Source organism: Cucurbita maxima, unplaced genomic scaffold (genome assembly GCF_002738345.1).
Source record: "Cucurbita maxima cultivar Rimu unplaced genomic scaffold, Cmax_1.0 Cma_Scf00024, whole genome shotgun sequence".
Lineage (NCBI taxonomy): Eukaryota > Viridiplantae > Streptophyta > Magnoliopsida > Cucurbitales > Cucurbitaceae > Cucurbita > Cucurbita maxima.
Window position 1 is genome coordinate 1,311,557 of NW_019272040.1, and position 21,266 is coordinate 1,332,822.

At 34.4% G+C, this 21,266-nt stretch overlaps 6 protein-coding genes across 16 annotated transcripts; 2 read left to right on the forward strand and 4 right to left on the reverse strand.

The window, feature by feature from the left end:
- Positions 1–167: 167 nt before the first annotated feature.
- On the reverse strand, positions 168–1,232 carry LOC111497889 (pectinesterase inhibitor 6). Its single transcript, XM_023148895.1, has one exon. The coding sequence runs from the start codon at positions 873–875 to the stop codon at positions 282–284; it is 594 nt and encodes a 197-aa protein (XP_023004663.1). The 5' UTR covers positions 876–1,232; the 3' UTR covers positions 168–281.
- A 1,507-nt stretch (positions 1,233–2,739) lies between these two features.
- Positions 2,740–6,874, forward strand: LOC111497858 (serine/arginine-rich-splicing factor SR34-like). 11 transcript variants are annotated; one of them, XR_002720677.1, is made up of 14 exons: positions 2,740–2,846; positions 3,034–3,126; positions 3,500–3,565; positions 3,652–3,726; positions 3,835–3,943; positions 4,030–4,076; positions 4,168–4,225; positions 4,311–4,360; positions 4,506–4,562; positions 4,649–4,800; positions 4,876–4,980; positions 5,167–5,458; positions 5,632–6,266; positions 6,373–6,398. XR_002720677.1 is itself a non-coding variant. In XM_023148845.1 (14 exons), exons 2-13 carry the CDS (start codon positions 3,040–3,042, stop codon positions 6,463–6,465), a joined length of 933 nt encoding a protein of 310 aa, XP_023004613.1. In that variant the 5' UTR covers positions 2,740–2,846; positions 3,034–3,039; the 3' UTR covers positions 6,466–6,473; positions 6,620–6,874. The 11 variants fall into 11 exon arrangements, 4 of the variants coding, with proteins under 4 accessions (XP_023004613.1, XP_023004615.1, XP_023004616.1 ...); XR_002720678.1 differs by lacking the exon at positions 5,167–5,458 and having other exon boundaries at positions 5,632–5,719; positions 5,809–6,266; XR_002720680.1 differs by lacking the exon at positions 5,167–5,458 and having other exon boundaries at positions 4,879–4,980; positions 5,632–5,719; positions 5,809–6,266.
- On the reverse strand, positions 6,873–9,933 carry LOC111497833 (APO protein 3, mitochondrial-like). The gene is made up of 4 exons (XM_023148806.1): positions 9,747–9,933; positions 8,851–9,219; positions 8,107–8,531; positions 6,873–7,344 (listed from the first exon to the last, which is right to left on the reverse strand). The coding sequence occupies exons 2-4, from the start codon at positions 9,189–9,191 to the stop codon at positions 6,935–6,937; spliced, it is 1,176 nt and encodes a 391-aa protein (XP_023004574.1). The 5' UTR covers positions 9,192–9,219; positions 9,747–9,933; the 3' UTR covers positions 6,873–6,934.
- A 1,258-nt stretch (positions 9,934–11,191) lies between these two features.
- On the reverse strand, positions 11,192–13,252 carry LOC111497899 (universal stress protein PHOS34). The gene is made up of 4 exons (XM_023148908.1): positions 12,998–13,252; positions 12,798–12,892; positions 11,739–11,860; positions 11,192–11,479 (listed from the first exon to the last, which is right to left on the reverse strand). Exons 1-4 carry the CDS (start codon positions 13,179–13,181, stop codon positions 11,392–11,394), a joined length of 489 nt encoding a protein of 162 aa, XP_023004676.1. The 5' UTR covers positions 13,182–13,252; the 3' UTR covers positions 11,192–11,391.
- A 2,606-nt stretch (positions 13,253–15,858) lies between these two features.
- Positions 15,859–19,026, forward strand: LOC111497848 (probable E3 ubiquitin-protein ligase BAH1-like 1). The gene is made up of 8 exons (XM_023148827.1): positions 15,859–15,968; positions 16,221–16,462; positions 16,656–16,900; positions 17,172–17,426; positions 17,617–17,754; positions 18,187–18,245; positions 18,743–18,867; positions 18,945–19,026. Exons 2-7 carry the CDS (start codon positions 16,273–16,275, stop codon positions 18,846–18,848), a joined length of 993 nt encoding a protein of 330 aa, XP_023004595.1. The 5' UTR covers positions 15,859–15,968; positions 16,221–16,272; the 3' UTR covers positions 18,849–18,867; positions 18,945–19,026.
- A 574-nt stretch (positions 19,027–19,600) lies between these two features.
- On the reverse strand, positions 19,601–21,146 carry LOC111497894. The gene is made up of 3 exons (XM_023148900.1): positions 20,725–21,146; positions 20,094–20,215; positions 19,601–20,025 (listed from the first exon to the last, which is right to left on the reverse strand). Exons 1-3 carry the CDS (start codon positions 21,065–21,067, stop codon positions 19,912–19,914), a joined length of 579 nt encoding a protein of 192 aa, XP_023004668.1. The 5' UTR covers positions 21,068–21,146; the 3' UTR covers positions 19,601–19,911.
- Positions 21,147–21,266: the final 120 nt, after the last annotated feature.

The window sequence follows — 21,266 nt, forward strand, 5'->3', positions numbered from 1 at the left end:
AATATATTTAAAAACATTAAAAATTTACTATATAATATAGAAGATATATAAAAATTAGTGATTCGCTCATTAATGAGAGTTTACTTGATCAATTAAACTAAGAATATGCAAGTCTACTTGAAAGCTTACTAGAAAATTCCAGACAAAATTTATAATTTGAGCTTAAAATTAAAAAATAAAAACATAAAGTGGAATATAATTTAAAACTTGAAAATACCAAATTCTGAAGTGGCAAAATGTATATTATATACTATGTATGATCTCCAATTCCATGGCGTTCTTCATAGATTGGGGGCAGTTTCAAAACCAGAGGCAGCCAATTTGTTAACCAAAGCGAGCGCATTACTGGTAATATAAGTAGCTTTCACCACACGATTCCGTATCAAATTCACTAATCTTCCCCTTTCCCCTTCAAATCCATCCACGCAAGTATCTTCATCTGTCAGAGCAGCGCTAACCCACGTCGTCAGATCCCCCATTTGTGCGTCAAATTTGCTCCTACTCAGTCTTCTAAGAACCCCAAGTGACCTGTGAAGCTCATCAATGGCGTCTTCAAAGACCTCCACACAGTCCGAAACTGCAGCCCTGTTTCTTCCCTTCATACGTCTGTTGTTCTTCAGCCTCACCAAGAATCTCGCCACGGCTTTGGCCTCAGTTATCGTCACCGACACGCTCGCCCTTGCCCACTTTGTAGGGCTTCGCTTGGCGGTGCTTGAAAATGGCGACAGCGAACGGATGCAGAGATCTGGGTGTAGTGTTACGCTGCACGCTTCTTGGACGTAGCTCGTTTGGGCTGAGTGTGTCAGCCATGGAAGAATTGCAATGAAGGCTAAAAGGGTGACGATTGAGGTTCTTGAAGTGGGTGCACGCAACATGTTCGACGAAATGTCTGAGAGAAGTGGAGGGCTGGAAAGAGCGAAAAAGGTACGTGGAAATGGAAGATTTAATTCCTATGAACTCAGGATACTGTTTTGATTTGTGAATTTGATTGAAGTTAATGTGAAGATTAATGAGTTTATATAGTGAGAAAAAGGGTATTGGGGGTGGCTTGGAAAGTTCATTTGAAACAGCTTTTTGTGGGTGTTTGCTATGCATTAGGCGTGGGGATGGTGAATGCATTGAAGAGGTAGTGGTGAGCTGAAATAAGTTAGGAAGGTGAAAAACATGTGAATGGCAGTTGAGTTCTCGTGAACTTGGGAACAAAGGAAATCTAGGAAAATTTGGTATCTCTTTTGCCATAATTTATAATCCATCTTTGACTTGTTCATCATGAGATCTCTGTAACACAGTAGTATTGATTGCTACTTGGCTATGGAAAAAAAAAAATCCCCATCGTGTCATGTATGGTTCTTACGTTCATTAGCTATAGGGAGGTGGTAGCAGTATAACATGTCTCATTGGTTGAAACTGTAGAGCTTAACCATGGAATACATTTGGTTCAAGCCGAATGTGAGGTCTCGCGTTAGTTGGAGAGGGGAACGAAACATTTCTTGCACGAGTGTGGAAACCTCTCCTTAGTAGACGTGTTTTAAAACCGTGAGGCTGACAGTGACACGTAATGGGCTAAAGTAGACAATATAACGGTGGACTTGAACTGTTATAAATGGTATTAGAGGCCAGTTATCAAGCGGTGTGTCAGCAAGAACGATCGTCCCCCAAAAGGGTAGATTGTGAGATCCTACATTGATTGGAGAGGGGAACATAACATTTCTTGTAAGGGTGTGGAAACCTCTCACTAGTAGACACGTTTTAAAACTGTGAAGTTAACGGTGATACATAACAGTAAAAAATAGACCATATTTGCTAGTTGTGGGCTTGAATTGTTATACCCTAAGTTGAAGTTTGAGAGAAGCTCAATTAGCACCCAAGCATAGAGCGACTTGAAGTCTTAAACATTGTGGGGGAAATTTTCCAAGATCATCGATGTATGGACACTAAAAGGATTAAATTTGTATTTAAAACATATGATTAGCTGACTAACACCTTCCATCGAGCGATCGTTATAGTTGTTGTTATTTGTCGTTAGAGTTGGTCGCCAATGGTGGTCACCGTTGATCGCTAACAAAAGTCGGAGTAGAGTCATCGACATGGTCACCCACGTGAAATGTCACAAAAAATCATTTAACTATTTTAAATTGGAAAAATGTTTTTGTAGTTAAACTTAAAAGTTTTTAAAATAAAATTATAGTTTATAAATTTGAAAAATTAAATATCATTTGATTCCACATACATATTTTTATTAGATAATGGAAAATTTTCATTATAATCACACCCTTAAAATTTTATTTTAATTTGATTAAATCAAGCTTTTTAAATTTGTTATGTGTCATAATTATATTATTAAATTTTAACTTAGACCCATTAATTTCATATGCTTATTAAAAATAACAATGAAAAAATATAGAACACGAAACTAATTTATTAAATAAAAATGTGAATCAATCGATTAAATTTAAAATTTTAAGGGCGTAACTGCAAACTTATCAAAATATGAGATAATTGATCAAATTAGAAAATTCAGAGTCTCATTGTGTAATATTTCTTTAAGAAGGGACCAAAGTATAATATTTATGAGTTATAAGGACTAAAATATAATAATTAAAAATTTAGAGGTGTAAAATTGAATTAATTACAAATTTCAAGGGGGGAAATGAATTTTATTTTAAAATATTGCTACGCATTATGTAACTGGTAGTAAACATATCCAGGACATTACTGTGCAACGCGATACAGATTATTATAACCGTACCATATATTTACTCGTGGCTCCATCTTTTGATTTCAAAACCCTAACATTTTACAGTTCTCTCGCCCCTGCGCTTCGTCGTCCACAGATCGAATTCGAGGTAACGTTCAATCAAACGCTGAATCTTCGTTTTTAATTTCAATATAGAGTGCTCTTCGAATTTGATCTTATTTGTTTGTTAAGGCAAGTTTAATCTTAATCGAGGCTTAGACTTCGTAGTTTCTGATTTATTTTTCTTTGTTTTTTGTGAGGTATAATCGTTAAGGTTAATCGTTTCTTCTTTTTAGGGAAAAATGAGCGGCCGTGCCAGCAGAACAGTGTATGTCGGCAATCTCCCGGGTGATATTCGTGAAAAGGAAGTGGAAGATTTATTTTATAAGGTAATTCTTCGTAATTTTGTATGTGCATGATGATTTGGCACCTACGTTGAGTTTCTTAGGGGACCAACAGTTTTTTCGTGCACGAATCTGTCACGTTGGTGCTGCATGGTATGTCTGGATATTATAAAGCTTTAGTCACAAGGAGTGCGAGCGTAGAATGTTAAACCTTTTGCTTTCGATACTCAGAAGGAGAGGAGTATGAGGATCTTGCAAATGTAGATGTAATTCCCATTTTTGAACTATCGACGCATGTTCTGTGCCTTTTCTTTTTTGAAGGTTCAAGATGATCTGAGACAACGTTATAAAAGTGTTGGAGTTTTATTTGTTGAAAATATTTAATCTAAATCTGTTCTCATTCGACATTTTATGGTAGTATGGTCGCATAGCTCACATTGATCTCAAGGTTCCACCAAGGCCTCCAGGTTATGCATTTGTTGAGGTGAGATTATTGCATATGATATGATATTTTCTCTTCCTATGAGATACTTGTTACTTGTGTTCTCAATATGGATTTAATGATTGTAGTTTGAAGATGCGGAAGATGCTCAAGATGCTATTCGTGGTCGTGATGGCTATGATTTTGATGGTCATAGGTTGCGTGTGAGTCACTAACCAAGTCTATTTCAATTGTTATGAGAATTGGTCGTTTTTGTACTTCATTGCTTTACAGTTGTAATTTATGCATTGTTTCTTTCTTTCTGTTTCTAGGTGGAGCTTGCTCATGGTGGTCGTGGTCATTCATCTTCCAGTGATCGTCATAGTAGTTATGGAGGCAGCCGAGGTGGCCGTGGAGTATCTCGGCGCTCTGATTATCGTGGTATATACTCATTTCTTAGGCACCATACAATATTTTGACATTGTAAACATTGGATCTTGTAATATATATATATTTTGTTTATGCAGTATTAGTCACAGGATTACCTTCTTCTGCTTCATGGCAAGACTTAAAGGTAAGATTATTCTATTTGACATGAAGTGTATCTGCCTAGGCGTTCTATTTTTTCTGATTCACACTGAATATCATATTATTTAATGTTGAAGGATCATATGCGGCGAGCTGGGGATGTTTGTTTCTCCCAAGTGTTCCGTGATGGTAGTGGTGAGATACCTCTGCTGAAGTTGCTTCAAACTCACTATAATGTGTTTTTGAGAACCAAATAACTATTTCTTTCAATGTGTTGCAGGAACCACAGGGATTGTGGATTACACCAACCTTGATGACATGAAGTATGCAGTAAGTAGTTTTTATCTTTGTACTAATATGTTTGAAATATTGAACCTTAATGTTCATCTGCCATCTTGTATTGCTTCTAATGACTTTAAGAGCCCAATCTTTGGTTTGGTTATGTGCTATAATACCTGTTTCCTTGTCACTGCAGATTAAAAAACTTGATGACTCTGAGTTTCGCAATGCATTTTCTCGGGCATATGTTCGTGTATGAATTATACCCTCTCCTATTAATTAATTTTTCATGATTTGTCATATTGTTTCTTACCTGTTTTCATTTTTTTTTTTTGGAAGGTGAGAGAATATGATTCAAAGAAGGATCGCTCCAGGAGTCCTAGTCGTGGGCGGTCATATTCTAGAGAGAGGACTTGTAGTCGCAGTCGCAGTCGTAGCAGAGGCCGAAGTAGGAGCAAGAGCCGCAGTAGGAGCAAGAGCCGCAGTAGGAGGTTGGTTGGTTTGTTATCAGTAAATTAGTTTTAGCTCATTGCTTCCTTCTATTTAATGTTTTATTAACTTTTGAGCAGCAAGTCCCCAAAAGCTAAATCTTCCCAGCGATCACCTGTTAAATCTCGATCAAGGTCTGTTTCCCCTGCTCGCTCTCGGTCAAAGTCACCATCTCTTTCTGGGTATGTATTCTCATTTTGTAAACTACTAGCTTTCATTTTTGTCATTCTTAATTTTATTTTATTCAATTCTATTTTGTTTTCTTTTTAAATAAGATCTAACTGCAGTCTGTTCATTGTTTGTCTATATTTATATGATTTGAGTTGTCACACGGGCAGGGTCTGTTTGTTGCACCTGTCTTTCCTTAGGCAGAATGTTAGACAGGGTGAAATAAACAACGTAAAAGTATTGAAAGTGAACTAATTCTTTTGTATTGCTCAAAAACTGGTCAGAAAGTGGTTGATAGCAACGGATTTGAAATTACCTTACCGGGTGCTATGTGTTTGCATGTGGTATTGTGGTTTGTACAATTCCCTTGTATGGGAAAACCACCCTTTTCTTCCATAGTCTTGGATCATTCTGAGAATGGTGGAGATGAATACTTGACAGACTTCAAATTAGTCTGGGCAATGTGTGGGACCCCCTCTATTGGAATGTTGGGTAAACCTTTCCTTATTGACTCAATTTAGTTATTACTATTTTACATCAGATTTTGCGTTAATTTTAATTACTTGGAATTATTTGTTCAACAACTGGGGTAGCCAAGAAATGAATAGATTTCTTTCATTCATTGTCCTTTTTTGTGTGTGAAAATTACTTGTTTGTTTTTTTAGATATGGAAATATGCGGCATACTGGGGATTGGATATTAGTATCCTGATGGGATTTGATTCATTTGCCTTCAATGCTTTTGGTTGAGAAGGTATGCTGTTTTTTAGATGGGCAGCTTTGAAAACCATCTGGTACCCCCTGTTCTAATGCTTTTAGCAATGCAATGTCCATGGGTGCTAGATTTGGATCAAAGGAGATCATGGATTGCAATAATAGAGCTGGATATCTTGGACTAAGTGCTATTTGGACTTGGAACTCATCATCACTTTCATTTACATTTTCTGCTGCAAGATTTGCAAAGCTATAGGACGCACTATCTGGATTCATTGTGGACTTTTTGAGGCACAGTAGGGAAGAATGCTCCTCGCCCGTCCACTGGTGTCTCTATAATATATTGGTTCCTATAGATTGAAGTTTTCTAATTTTAGGTCTTCACTTTGGAGTCTTAAGTTTTTGAATTGGCGTATAATCTTCATAGTTGAACTGCTAAAATACTATTTTTCTATCTCACGTATATAATGTGGACGAGGCGTCAGGCTCTTGGATCACATTTGGTAAAAGAGGCGTGGATTTTAAATTTTGGTTATTTCTGGACATTTTGCAGATCCCGATCAAGATCCAGATCTCCATTGCCCAATGTAAGTGATACCTATTACAATCTATTATTTTATATTGTGTATTTTTGCTCTGGCCATACAAGTTTATAGTAAACTTGTGTCCGCATATGATCGTCTTATATGGCAGCGTGAGAAACGTACTAGTAAAAGTCCTAACCGGCGTGATGCTAGCAAAAGCCCTAGCAGAAGCAGGAGTAAGAGCAAGAGCCCGTCCCGGTAGAGCTTTTGGTAATTTTATTTTCAACTTCTGCAGTCAAGAATAACAACTTTTACTGCGACACTCCGAACGCCATGGATTGTGCACACATTTTTGTATAACTGTATGTCCTTGAAACATTTTGTGATACCAATCCTTGTTCTGACTGTTTGAACAGATGAAGATGAAGCTGAAATCCAGTATGATAGCAACTGTCTTGTTTGGACTCTCATGTGATAGGCTGGAGGGAGTTCGTATCTGAGTATTAGTCGGTGAACCTATCAGAATAGACTATATGGTAGTAACTATGTTTTGTTTGGTGATTATAATGTTCCCAAAATTTACATTCTTAGTTTCAGGATAGTATTTAAAAATTTGTTTCTACTTGGATTGTATTTTGAATGTCGTCAAGTATTTCCTGAGGTTCGAGATATTATTTGGGGTAACTTTTTAAATTGAATTTTGGTGTTAACAAATAAGTGTTAAAATGCCATTAAACAACCAAATTGATTTCATCCAACTCGGGCACTACTACATCTTTCTTCATGAAGCTTGTGTATCTCTCGCCCACATTAGCTCCGGCTTGAGCAAATAACTCCACCACTGCAGGCAACACGCCGTAGTACCTCTTCAGATTATTCAATAGAGGCTCAGAGCTGTGCACATCTTGAACATGCCACACATACACCAGAGGCATCAAATCATCTACTGTTGCTTCCTGCCACGCATGTTGCCCGTCCCTCATCTGGTGCTTGTAAGCTTGACAGTTCCTAGCCCTGTGGCCTTTAGGTCCAACTTGCACCTCTGAACAATAACCACATGTTTGTACGCCATACGTTTTCATGAGCTTTTCTGTTCCGGATATCATTTTATCCCATAATTCCATGCCTTGGATGGCTGTCACTGAAATGACATGGATACCAAATTACATTTCAGTGCAAAATGTTAGGAAAAAAATCTATTTTGTGAGATCCTACATCAGTTGGAGAATCTTTAGAAGGGTGTGGTAACCTCTCATTAACAAAACGCGTTTTAAAAACTTTGAAGGGAAGCTCGAAAGGAATATCTGCTAGCGGTGGACTTGAGCTATTACATATGGTATTAGCGCCACCGGACAGTGTGCCAACAAGGATGTAGAGCTCCAAAAGGAGGACACCGGGTGATGTGCCAGCGAGGACGCTGAGCCCCTAAGGGGGTGGACACTGGGCAGTATGCCAACGAGGGCGCTTGGCCCCGAAGGGAGGTGGATTATGAGATCCCGCCTCAATTTGAGAGGGAATGAAACATTCTTTTTAAGGGTGTAGAAAATATCCCTAGCAGACGCGTTTTGAAAACCTTGAGGGGAATCCCAAAAGGGAAAGCCCAAAGAAAATAATATATGTGACAGTGGACTTGGACTGTTACATATTCGAACCTCCCTTTCTCGAATATGCTCACTTGAGCTTTAAGCTCCTAAGCAATTCTCGACCTCTGAACAACTTTCCTATTTCATTACTAGTATCCACTTAATACCCTAATTCCATCCTAATCGCATTCATATCAAAATGAAATCCCAAATTTTTTTAGCTATGAAAAGTTGGGATGTCATATAGCATGGCAAGGTCCAATACAGGTAAAAACTCAATAGATTGAATAGTGGAAACTAGAAGTGCAAACAATACTAACCTTTTAAATCATCGGAATTTTTCGATAATGTGTCCACGCACACTGTTTTCTTATCATTCCAAAATCCATACGAATTAATGCCTTTTTCCAGGATGAATTTCTTGGGGAACCTCTTCTCAAAGTCGATAGTCCTTCCAGCAACATTGTAAATCGGAAATGTCCTTCGCCTTGTAGGGTACTCGGGGATGTCAACACCAGCTTGAATGCACAACTCTACTACTGCTGGAATTCGATCCACCTGGAGCTGCTCATTATGTGAAACAGCTCTGCCAATACGGTCATATAAATGAAAAGATTCCACAGTAGGAAAGACATGCTGAATGCCTCCAATTTCCCAAGTGTGCTCTTTGTTTGGTGCGCTCCCAGCAACATTACATGTTCTAATCTTATGTGGCGGATGACCAATATGAACCTCTCCACAGACTCTACACAAATGAGAAAACAAGATCAATAAGAAATTAAGATCCTTGTCGTGCAGCTGAAAATATAGTTTTTAGGGTATAAATAACAATCAGTTTGACTCTTCTGTGAACGTCGCCTCGAGTTCATCCTCCGAAGGACCCAACCTCCTCGCTCACATACCATTTGTAATGTCCCAAGCCCAACGATAGCAGATATTGTCCTCTTTGGACTTTCCCTTTTGGTTTTAAAAATGCATCTGCTAGGGAGAGGTTTCCACACCCTTATAAAGAATGTTTCGTTCTCCTCCCCAACCGATGTGGAATCTCACCATTTGTATCTTACCTACAACAATGCACAATGCTTCTCTTAATCACCGTGGAAATGCATGAAAATAGTTCAGATCTTGCAGCATAAACTTCATGAGCAATTGGAACCAAGCCCTTGACCAGCAAGCCATTGGCCGGGGGCTGCAAAGAGTTTTCCTCAACATTCTGCTTCGCTTTCGCTCTCAATCTTGCTGCACGCTTCAGCTCGTTTATACTCGTTACCAGTGGCTTCCTCTCTGACTTCTTTAGCTTCTGAAATAACACTGCAGAACTAGACCTTGTTGAATACCATAGAAATGGATGCTTGCTTGAATTCGTTAAGTTTGCAGCAAATTTCTGTATTCTTCTACGAAACATTGGAAGTGTACGTATTGGTCTACATGAACTACACAAACCAACAAAGATCAATTAAAAACATTTAGAACAGAGAAGTTTTCGCGCTCATCAATCTTGCAGGCTAGTATAATTCAGACAAGTACTAATTCCATAAGTTGAGAAAAGAAAATGCACTCAAATCAAGGCATTACAGTATCTAACCAAATTATAAGAATAAAAAGAAAATCCTAGTTCTTCAAATACAGAGTACAAAGCCATGTGTACACTGCGAGTGTGAACAATTCATAACTAGCTTCCAAGGTTTTAAAACAACTGAAAAAGGCTAACACGACGCAGCTAATGTTCTGCAATTTCTAACTGTGATATAGCATTAGTCCCAACCAAAGCAGGAAAAAGCGAGGCGAATTAGAATTAGCATTGGTCTCAGCTACTGTTTGTACTACAGGATTACAATTAGCATTTGATTCGTCCATAAAGCATCAAACACAGAAAATTAGTTATTGTTCAGAACATTGATCCGGTTGAGTAAATTTGACAGTAACTAAATGAAAGCAGAGAGAGAGAGAGAGGCCTTACTCCTGCGACGATCGAAACCTTCAGATGGAGGTGACTGAAGCCGACATCTGACGGCGAAGAGAGGAAGCGGACGACGGCAGACGGCTGAGGGGCGGCTTTTATCGGAGGTCGTCTTGGATACTTCGGTCGTGGCCGTGCTCCTGAAATAAGGACCACCTCTCTTAATTTAGGGTTCGGATGGACGATAAGAAATGCCTAATATGATATTTTAAAAGTAACTTTTTCTTTTTTATGCATATCTACAACGCAGTTGTAAATAATTAAATATATTAGTTTATGAATTATATTTTAAATATTATATCTTAATCTTTTTTATATAATTTATTTTTAATATTTAATTAATTTATATTTTCGTAAGTATTATTATGATTTGATTTTTAATATTTAATTAATTTATATTTTCTTAGTGGCTAGCTTCTATCGTAATCGTAATATTAGTATAATATTGGTGAGTAGCTTCTATCCTAATATTCTAATTTGATTTTTAATATTTAATTAATTTATATTTTCGTAAGTATTAGTGGCTCGCTTCTATATTAGATTTTAATATTTAATTAATTTATATTTTTCTTACTTGATTTTTAATAATTTTTAATATTTAATTAATTTATATTTTTTTATTTGATTTTTAATATTTAATTAATTTATATTTTATTTATTGGATATGGATATCGAATGCAAATCTTCCATTTCTAGTAATTAACACTATAAAATAGATTTTTTTTTTTCTTGGTCTGTCTTTTTTTCTTTGATCTTTATTTTTTTTTAAATTGTGGTTTCTTCGTATTCTGCCTGCTAATATTTCCCTTTTTTCCTCAATCTTTTTATAAATTCTGTACCATTTTTCTTGCCATTTTATTTTGGCTTTTGATTGCGTAATATGTAGTTTTTATTAAAAAAAAAATTACACAATATATCATTATTTACGTGTAAATGTACAAAATGATAAATAATATTACACAAGATATTATTTGCATGCATGTCTAATATAAAATTTATTGGGGTCTAGAAAAAAAATATATTTTACCTATTTTATTTTTATTTATTTGTTGTCAAACGTTGCAAATGAATGAATAGAATCGGAACCTTCACCTTCGATAAAAGATTACTACAACTATTGCTTTTAATAATATTGAAACGTAACGTATTAAAAAACTTTAGAAACTTAAATATACAAACGAATTCAAACTTTGATATCATCATAATGACTACTACAAAATAAACACACTAAAACGACACCTCATCAATGATTGAGAATTAAATCATAAAAAAACAAAAATCAAATTATAATCTAAGCATTTTATCAATTAAAACCCCCCTAATAATCTTTTTTTTTTTCCTTATATTTTCTGCTACCAAAAATACCATTAAAAAAAAAAACAAAGAGAATTCAGTACACGTGGAAATTGATCACACAACAGAAGACACCTTGAAGTAAAAGCTATAATGACACGTGTAAACAGAGTCGAATTATACCAATAAGGAAGCTTTTATTATTACAGAGCGTCAAATATCACAAGTTCGTATCAGTACAAGACCATTTACTCGATGATGATGATATGAATTTTTTTTAGGATTCTGCAAACTAACACCATCTGGGATCTCCACACTACCACTCGGGAAAAGAACTAAAAGGCCATGGGATTTAGTGCTTGGTTTTAGGCATCTTTACAATCATCACGGTGCAGTGAGCATGGTGAGCACAGTAATCACTAACGCTGCCTAAAAAAGCCCTGCCATCGCAATCAGATCCAGTTTAATAAAGGGCTTCGTTATTCTCAACTCAACAACAACCAAGCATTTGACCATATCAATGAAAACTCCATTTGTAAGAACGTTTCTTAATCCTATGTCAATTTTTGAAAAGCAAACAAAGAAGACCTGAATTCTTCCCAGTTTCTAATATCTTGATTAGATCATCAATCGAGTTCTGCCATGCTTTTCCTAGCTCTTAGATAATTATATTCACATTGGTGGTAATAAGAGAAGTACCTCTTTATAGCTCCATAGCCACGGCTTCCAACGACCACCATACTAGCACGATGCCTTTCTACAGCCTCACAAAGAACATTCCTGGCATCTCCTTCTATCACCTCCAGCACAGCATCATGCACCTGAATATCATTATCACACATGAACAATAATCATCAATAATAGAATGCATAAAGTTCTTAAAAGGATGCTTTCCACCAGAGCTGCTTTAGACACGAAAAAACATCCAATCCATCTTCAACATTTTATATCGTACACCAAAATTCTATGGAAAAGATTTTCCACTTCCTAGTTAAAGGTATTCCTACAGATGTGTGGTTCAGTTCTTCTGTACCATCAAACCATGGAGGTCTGGAAACTGGAAATCAACTAGGAACACGTAAATAAAAAAGCGAAACTAGCTACAAACAATGGGCCTTGGAAATAAAATAAATGAATCATTTAGTCAATGAAATACTTAGTATAGTTGTATAGTTGTCCTGGATGTTTCTAGAGCAAGACGTGTTAATCATGGATAAAGAGTCTCATTCTTGAATCATATAAAGAATGAAATACTAATTATAGTTGGATAGTTGTCCTGGATGTTTCTAGAGCAAGACATGTTTAATCATGGATAACGAATCTCATTCTTGAATCATATAAACAGTGAAATACTAATTATAGTTGTATAGTTGTCCTGGATGTTTCTAGAGCAAGACATGTTTAATCATGGATAAGGAATCTCATTCTTAATCAATTTGAGTAGGTATTACTACTTTTTACTTCTATTTTATTAATTCCTTTTCTCTCTACCATTTTCCTGTAGTCCTGCAACAATAGGATGAATAATCAATATGATGACAATCTTGCTACTTCCATTCCTATTTCAATTCATAAACACTTTTCTTAAACAAAAGTTTTTGAGGTTTATTGCCAGTGCACAAATTTTCTTTTCGAACAATTTTCTTTTCTGTCTGCTCACTTTCTTTCTGAAAAAGAAACAAATCCTAAATCATTTCGCTTAAGGAAAATCCTTCACAAGTAATTCAGGTTATAGTAAGAAAGAATCAAGAGGATTACCGATCTGGCGACGCAAACCTCCTTCGCCTTTTCGATAACTCGAGATGCAATCCTCTTCAAATCCGAATCCACACGAGGGAAAATCTCAGCCGCTCCTTCAATCAACAGTCGATTAAAGTTAAACCTCCTATTTATTTACGAATCCTCAACGGATTAATCATCCATGAACAAGAAAGCAAGAAAAGAAGTGAATCAGTTACCAGGTCCGGCGAGACTGACGGCGGAGGCAGGGGAAGGTTTGGCATGAACAATAAAGAGCTTGAACGGTGAGTTAGCTTTAGTGAATGGAACGATGATATGATCTAAGGTCCACTCCAGAGCGTAAAGACTGTGCGCACTGTCGTCGATTCCGACCACCATGACTTCCTTCCCTTCAGTCGCCATTGGAATAAAGCTTCGGCAATCACCACTTCGCGTTAGAGACGGATGATTTTAATGAAAAAGAAGAGTAAAGGACGGCGCGTATTTATAGCCGGACTATTTAACGTTACGTGGCAAGAAATATTGCCAGCTAAGCTGCCAGTGGGGAATGAATGCCACACGTTGCAAATTTAGTCGGAGAAAGAGTGACACGTGGTTCGCATACACTTTAATTTTAACTATTTCATCGTAAGTTAATAAAAATATCATTTTAATTAACTCTAAAAAATATTTTTATTTTAATTAATATTTTGTTTCATATAAATACTTCATATTCAAAAATACTTTTAACTCTAATTTTTTTTTTATTATTATTAATAGTGTGAGAGAACAAAACTATAAATCTCTCCTAAGCATATATATTTTAAATATGTGAAGTCGACGATGATACGTAACGGGTCAAAACAAACAATATCTGGTAGCGATGGACTTGGACCATTATAAATAGTATTAGAGTCAGGCATAGGGCGATGTGCCAGCGAGGATGCTGGCCCTCAAAAGGGGTGGACTGTATGATTCTATATCGATGAAATTGTTGCTTTGGTTGACATTATTTGTATTATTTTCTATATTATTTTTTTTTATAAGATCTATTTAGTAAATTAATGAGAAATTGTATGATTCAGATATTGCAAAATGGGTACAACTTTAATTTTTTAAAGTCATATTTTGAAAATTTATAAATAGAAAATTCACATATTTAAATATGACTATAGTTTATTAATTCTATAATATATTTGAGGAATGTAATAAATTTAATGATTAAATTGATAGTCAAATTCTTATGGCCCACTTTGATAAATATGATCCTAATAAAAAAAATAATAGCATTTATATATTGTCAAACCAACCCAAAATAATAATAATAAACAAATAAACAATAATAAAATAAAACCATTTCAATGGATCAACTCTCCCGTCCCTACCTTTTTTATTAAAATAATTTTTTTATTATGATTTTGCTTTAGGTTTGGATAATAAAAAAAAAAAAATTAAAATTTTAAAATTTAAATATATATAAATTATGTTTAGATATTAGCAGTTAATACAAATATCTACTAAAGAATTGTGTATACTTTGAACATAAAAGTTATAGTTCAAGTTAATAAAATTACTCATATTAAAAAAAAATTGGAAATAATTTCTATCCTATTTTAAAAATATAATTCTATGTTGTAAAATTTTAATATTATACTTAAAATTAAAAAATATTTTAATTTTTTTAATTTTTTTAAAGTTCTACAATATCCTAATTTTATTAAAAAAAAAAGTTTTTAATTTTTTTTTTAAATTAGCATATAATTACATTTCAAAAATACCAATAAATAAATAAAGTAATATTAATATTTTTAATTTTTTAAAAATAAATATATCACAACTATTTTATTAAGTTTAATTTGTGAACATAAACCTAAATATATTAACTATTTTTAAAAAATAAATATATTGACAACCATTCTATTTTTAAATATTATTTTAAATAATTACTGAAATTATAAAAATAAAAATCTCACATATTAAATATTTTTTTTTACCACCCTTTCTATTATTCTATGTAAAATATTTATTTGTTATTTTTTTAATTTTGATTTTTTTTTGTAAGGTTAAGCTTATTAAAATAGTCCATAGTTTATAGCTTCGTCGGCGGTATTGCTTGTCTTATACGGAAAGTGTCACGTCAGATAGAACTTTACAGTCATGGCTTTTTGAAAATAAATAAATAAATAAAATGAAAATAATAATATATATAATCTGTGTGCGCGCCAATTGTATATACAACTATATAGCTGTCAAAAAAAAATAAAAATAAATAAATAAATAATAGTTAAATAATAAATTTATTATAGTACAAAAAAATCATTTTATATATAATTAGGGTATATAATTTAATAAATCCCTCCCAAATTTATAAAATTATTTATAAGATTTTATTAAATATATAAAATTCGAAACTTAATTCTAATATTATTTAACTTATAAAAATCAAATTTATAATATAATTGATTAAAATTATCAATTTAGTTTGAATTTAATTTTAATTTTTAATTTAATTTTCAAATTTTCTTGTTCTATTTTTCTATTAAAAAATAAAATAGTGTGGAGTGTGAATCAAATTTAAGATATTTACTACGATAATCACGGTCTTATTTATTAAATTTCCATTATTTCAATTTTTTAATTTATGAAGTTTATTTTAATAATTAGATAGAATATACAAAGTAATAAACTTATTTACTAAAATCAAATTGATTATCCAATACAATGACTCATAGAAAAATATTAATTTTTAGAGATATTTTGAACCAATTTTGATTTTTTATTAATTAACTTATTAAAAATATTTTAAAAGTTATGCTAATTATTTTGATAAAGTTCTAATAAAATTTTAATATTAATAAATATTATTGTTTTTTACAAAAAAAAAATAAAAATAAAAATAAAAAATAATAATAATATATATAATAAAACGACACTGAAAACAAAACCCAAAATTCTAAAAAGTTGATACTTCCAAAACCCTTTTGGTATGATTTTTTTATTTGTCAATAAATTTATTACCAAATAAATTTAAAAATATCTCATAAAAAACAAGATTTTTTTTTAATTCTAAAATATATTTTAATTTCATATTGTGTTGTACTATAAAGTAACAGCCCTTCAATCTTCATATACCCTCAAGAAAACAAACGAAATCTTATCAATGATGATGTTCAGAAACGAAAAAGATATTGCCGAGAAAATTTATTTCATGTAAGAAATCTGAATTTTCTCAGCTTCCAAACACCTGTTCCTTTTTGTTATTCAGTGTTCATTCGGCGGAGAAATTCCTTTTCAGTTTGGTTACCGTCTCTCTCAGACGGTTTGAGATATATTTTTTTCACTTCCTTCTTGTGAAAGTGTCTGATTCGTTTTTTCTGTGTATTGGATTCCGGTCGATTTGCATCCATTTCGGATAGAATTCAGAGGATTAACTGTATTTTTTTATCTTCTCGGCGATTTAAGTGGATTTGTTGGGGGAAATTAGAACGACGCGTGTGGATTCTCGAGGAAGAAGATGAAGTTCTGCAAGAAGTACGAGGAGTATTTGCGAGGTCAGGAGAAGAAACTGAAACTACCTGGATTTCAGTTCAAGCGGCTCAAGAAGATTCTGAAGAATTGTAGCAGAGATTTTCAGTCTCGACATCGCCATGGCGATGACGTTTGCTCCGCCATCGCCGTTCAGAGGTGTCCAGATCACTGTTCAGGTATGGAAACTCGATTATCTGCTAATTTTTGTCGTTTCTTCTTCCTATTTAAGGATTTCGTGAATTTTGGGGATCTTTCTGTTACAGTCCTAGCCGTTTGATCTTTTGCTTGGTTGAGGCAAACTCTTTATTGTTTGTACATTGCATTTTGATTTTAGTTCGTTGTTTTGTTTGACGATTTGTGTGGGCGTAGTGTGCGACGGTACTTTCTTCCCCTTCCTTCTCAAGGAAATGTCTGCAATAGTTGGCTGCTTTAATCAGCGAGCACAGAAATTGCTTCAGCTGCACCTCGCTTCTGGCTTTAGAAAACATCTTTTATGGTTCAAAGGCAAACGGGACAGTGACCATACTTTCTTAGTTCAAGAAGGGAAGGAATTGGTTAATTATGCATTGATGAACGCCATTGCAGTTAGGAAGATCTTGAAGAAATACGATAAGGTATTTGCCTAATATGCTTTACCATTCCTTGTTTGATTCACTTCAATGTTTTTTCTTGTTTAATTCCTAATAAAAAGGATTTGACATCTTTCTTTAAAAGATTGTCTATTGCAGGTGTCTGTTCCTATATTTTCTCCAGATAATTATACATTTCTCTATATCAAATGAATCAATTCTTGTCCAAATTTGTTAACCACGAAAGTTTACATACTAAATTTGTAATTTAGCTTCCTTTCTTTTGCTTAGTTCTTGTTTGGGTTGCTGAGTACAGATTCATTACTCCAAACAAGGGCAAACTTTCAAGTCACAAGCTCACAGTAAGCACATTGAGATCCTGCAATCTCCATGGCTATCAGAGCTTATAGCATTCCACATTAACCTGAAGGAGACACCACACAGATCTAAGAGGATTTCTTCAGTATTGGAGGAATGTTCCCTTGCAATTACTGATGGAAAGCCATCACTTACTTGTGAGCTCTTCGATTCAATCAAACTCGACATCGACTTGGAGTGTTCCATATGTTTGGTAAGCTTTCAGGTCTTCAACTTTTTACATTGTTATGAAAATGTCCCATCTACTCTTGCAGACAAATATATGTAAATTGAATCACTGTTGTGATATCAATAGTTCATTTTGGATTTGGTGAGGGATGAACTCAGTTTTTGAGTAGTTTGAATGGATATTCATCGGAGTTCTTCACTGTTTATATATGCAGGACATAGTATTTGATCCTGTTTCTCTCACTTGCGGCCATATATTTTGCCACATGTGTGCTTGCTCGGCAGCTTCAGTAACCATAGTTGATGGACTAAAGTCCGCAAATCCAAGAGCAAAGTGCCCACTCTGCCGTCAGGTTAGTTAGGTTGCCTCTATGATTATTCAGTGAGCCTTCGTTCAGCTATCATTTGGCTCAAAAAGGTCAAAAAAAAAAAAAACAAGATGGTATTTGTGAAATCCGAGATCAGTTGAGAAGGAGAATGAGGGTGTGGAAACCTCTCATAGAAGACAATATTTACTAGCGGTGGACTTGAGTTGTAGAAACTTCTCCCTAGCAGACGCGTTTTAAAAACTGAACCTTGAGGGAAGAAAAACTCAAAGAGGACAATATGTCTGCTAGCAGTGTGCTTGGATTGTTACAGTATTGAAACAGTTTAGTATCAACAGCGGTCCTATCATACGTTGGGCTAATTTTGTTCCCATGATTTAAGCCATGAACCTCGAAATAAACCCATGAACCGTCTGTTGAACAATCCGAGCTCTTCTAATTCTTTCTATTGATACACAGGCAAAGGTTTACGAAGGTGCTGTTCATTTGGAAGAGCTCAGTATTCTATTAAGGCGAAGGTCAGTAGATATCTTGTTTCTCAGGCTTCCTGATAAAATACATGTAAAAATTGTTTAGGAAAGTACAGGTAGCTTGAAACTTTTAAAATATGATTTATTTTTTATTTTTTTATTTTTTGGTTTAAAATGTTTTTTATTATTTATTGAGACGGGTAAAGGTAAAAGCTCACATTTATGTTAAATTACAAGTTTAGTGTTTGAAAATTTTACTAGGTTTATAATCCTGGTTTTATAGATCATGAAAACGTATGAAAAAAATGGTTAGTTGTTTAAAACAAACCAAAATCGAGAGAGATATGCTCTTCTTCGAAAGGTTTCCTCTATGTCGTACGAGTATGTGTTCGACTCAATTTGAAGATTGGGTTATTGATTGAACTAAGACTTCTATAATTTAAAAACTCTCCAATTCAAGTATGCTCGATAAATTTTTTAACTTTTAAAAGTGATTATTAGATTCCAACTTTTGAACTTGGGATTTTGTCTATATGTTTAAACAGCTGCCCTGAGTACTGGGGGAAACGTCTCCGAACTGAAAGGGCAGAGAGAGTTAAGCAAGCAAAGGAGCATTGGGAATCCATGTCTCGAGCATTCATGGGAGTCTAGTTAGTACCCCTTTTACTTTTGTTAAATGTTTTCAATTTTTTCTGTTTGATTCTCTTTTCCCATCAATCTGTATGAACACTGTAAATATTATTGTTCTTATTAGAATTTCACAGTAGTTTAAGCCACTTGAAAAGGTTCCCAGAAGTTGATCCCGTTTGTGGAAATTAAGGGTATTTTGCTTCAAGTAATTTTTTATTTAAAAAAAAAAAAACATTTATGACTAAAACACCAAATTTCTCACATGTAAATCAGTAAATTGATTAAAATGCAAAGGTGTTTATAAGCGAAGGTGTTACATAATAAAAATTGCTACTTAATTTTGATAGAAATTTTCAAATTAAGTATTAAATCATTACATGCAAGCTAGACAAACTTTTCATGTGTGCACAAAGTTTAGATCATTTAAAAGAGGTCAAAACTTTAGCTAAAGAAGGAACAAGTTGTGTCATTTAAAATTCCAAAGAGAGTATCTTCTCTTTAGGTTCCGACCTTGATAGAACTAGTCTTTGATTGGAATTTCAATTGAAAAGATGTTAAACCGATTCCTTGTATGCCTAAGAATCCGATGACATCTCAATGGAAGCCAATTCAATGTTCTCGAACTAAATTGTTACAGACCAACGACCCAAAATTTGAAGTCAAAGTCATGTGTAATAGATCACATTCCAAATTTCAAAACGAAACTAATGAAGACTAACACGATTCTTAAGACACGGTCATTCGATTGTAAATAGATTTGGATGTCAATTTCATGGATTCAAACATATCAAAAATGCATTTGGGAATTTTTATAAGATATTACATACAACCTAAAATTCTTGCAAAACAGTCGGTTTCCCCAAAATCAAAATGCTCTATACATGCCACTAACTAAACATGGGTCCTTATGAGCATTTCCTAGAAAGGAAGAAAACTGCTGCAAGCAAGAGAATGAGACATCTTTTCAAGCCTCATATACTTGTGTTCGAACAATGTTGCTCAATTAGATTTCATGATCACAATACCATATCTGATTCATCTATTGTAACAAAACAATTTGAAAGACGATGGGGTCGTTCCATCTTTAACGAGTCAATATCAATGGATTCTTACCCGAACTGTGATATCGTTTGCATAGTTTCTCCAGAGTGCCAACTGAGTGCTGCATTGAGTTCAGCTTTGTATCCATGAACATCCTCTGCATGAGAATTTTCAATGAGACAAGCAAATTAAGCAGCTTTAAGAGCAAGTAAAACTGAAAATTACCTCATAATCATTTCCGTATTTCTCGATTAGCCTACCGACATGAACACGCTGAATCGTGGTCAAGGGTTTTAGAGGTCCAGATTTCCCATCTCTGCGCTTCTTTCCTAGTGCTGTTTTCAAATCTAAAGAACGCAAAGGAAAGATCACAATATCAGCACAAGCTCAGCTAGATTCAGAAACGCAACTCAAAATTTTGTTTTGGCATCCTCTTGATCCTTCGTGATAATAAGACATTACAATCAAAATCAATCTTCGTTTCATTTCAGTTCCTCTCTAATCATTTCATAAATAACTATTCAGCAAAAGGTTTCATAAAGATGATGTATGGTAAACTAAATCCAATCAATTTGGACGGCTAATTTGGTTCAATGAAGAGCTGCTACTTATTCCGAAAATTCCAGGTCATGAACACCAAAAAACTATCAAAGTTGCAGAAACTATTGCAAGTGATAATTCACTAAACCTGGAGCGGAAGGCATCATATTTCATAAAATCAACTAATTTCATGTAAACCAAATATTTTTCAAATTTGGAAACATCACAGTATTGACGTGAGAATCATCCACTCACACCAACAGAAATTTAAAACAACAACGAAAGAGGAAAGAAAAAAAAAAAACTCAAAACTCACCGTCCTCTTCCACATCGCTACCGGATGAATCAAGCACAGAATCAAGATCATCAGAAGGCAACTGAGACGGAGGAACCTGGAGGGAGTCGCTCTCAACAATGTGATCAGTTCGAGAACGAACGCTGAGCAAATTAGGGTTAGAAAGAACACCGAACGACTTGTAGTTGTTAATGACACTGGCTTTCTCATCCCATGCCGGATCTTCTTCAAATTGTTCGACGAGCAAGGAGCGGAGCTTCGGCGGCATGCAGAAGGACGGCTTGAAAACATTAGGGTGCCTTTTCGGCAGGCCGACCTGGACTTTTGGCCGAGATCTCTTGTACTTCCTTCGAGACCTTCCCATCTCCCTCTGCTGCTCGGTGAAGCCGGTGGCTAGGGTTTAGATGTAGAAGATGATTGGGGCTTTCGTAGGGTTTAACTTAAATAAATTGTTATTTATTTATTTATATATTTTATATTTCTTAAATAAAAAATATTTAAAATTATAATTTTAACAAAGGATAGTTTGTTGGGCTTGGGCCTACTGAAAGCCCAATAAGAAA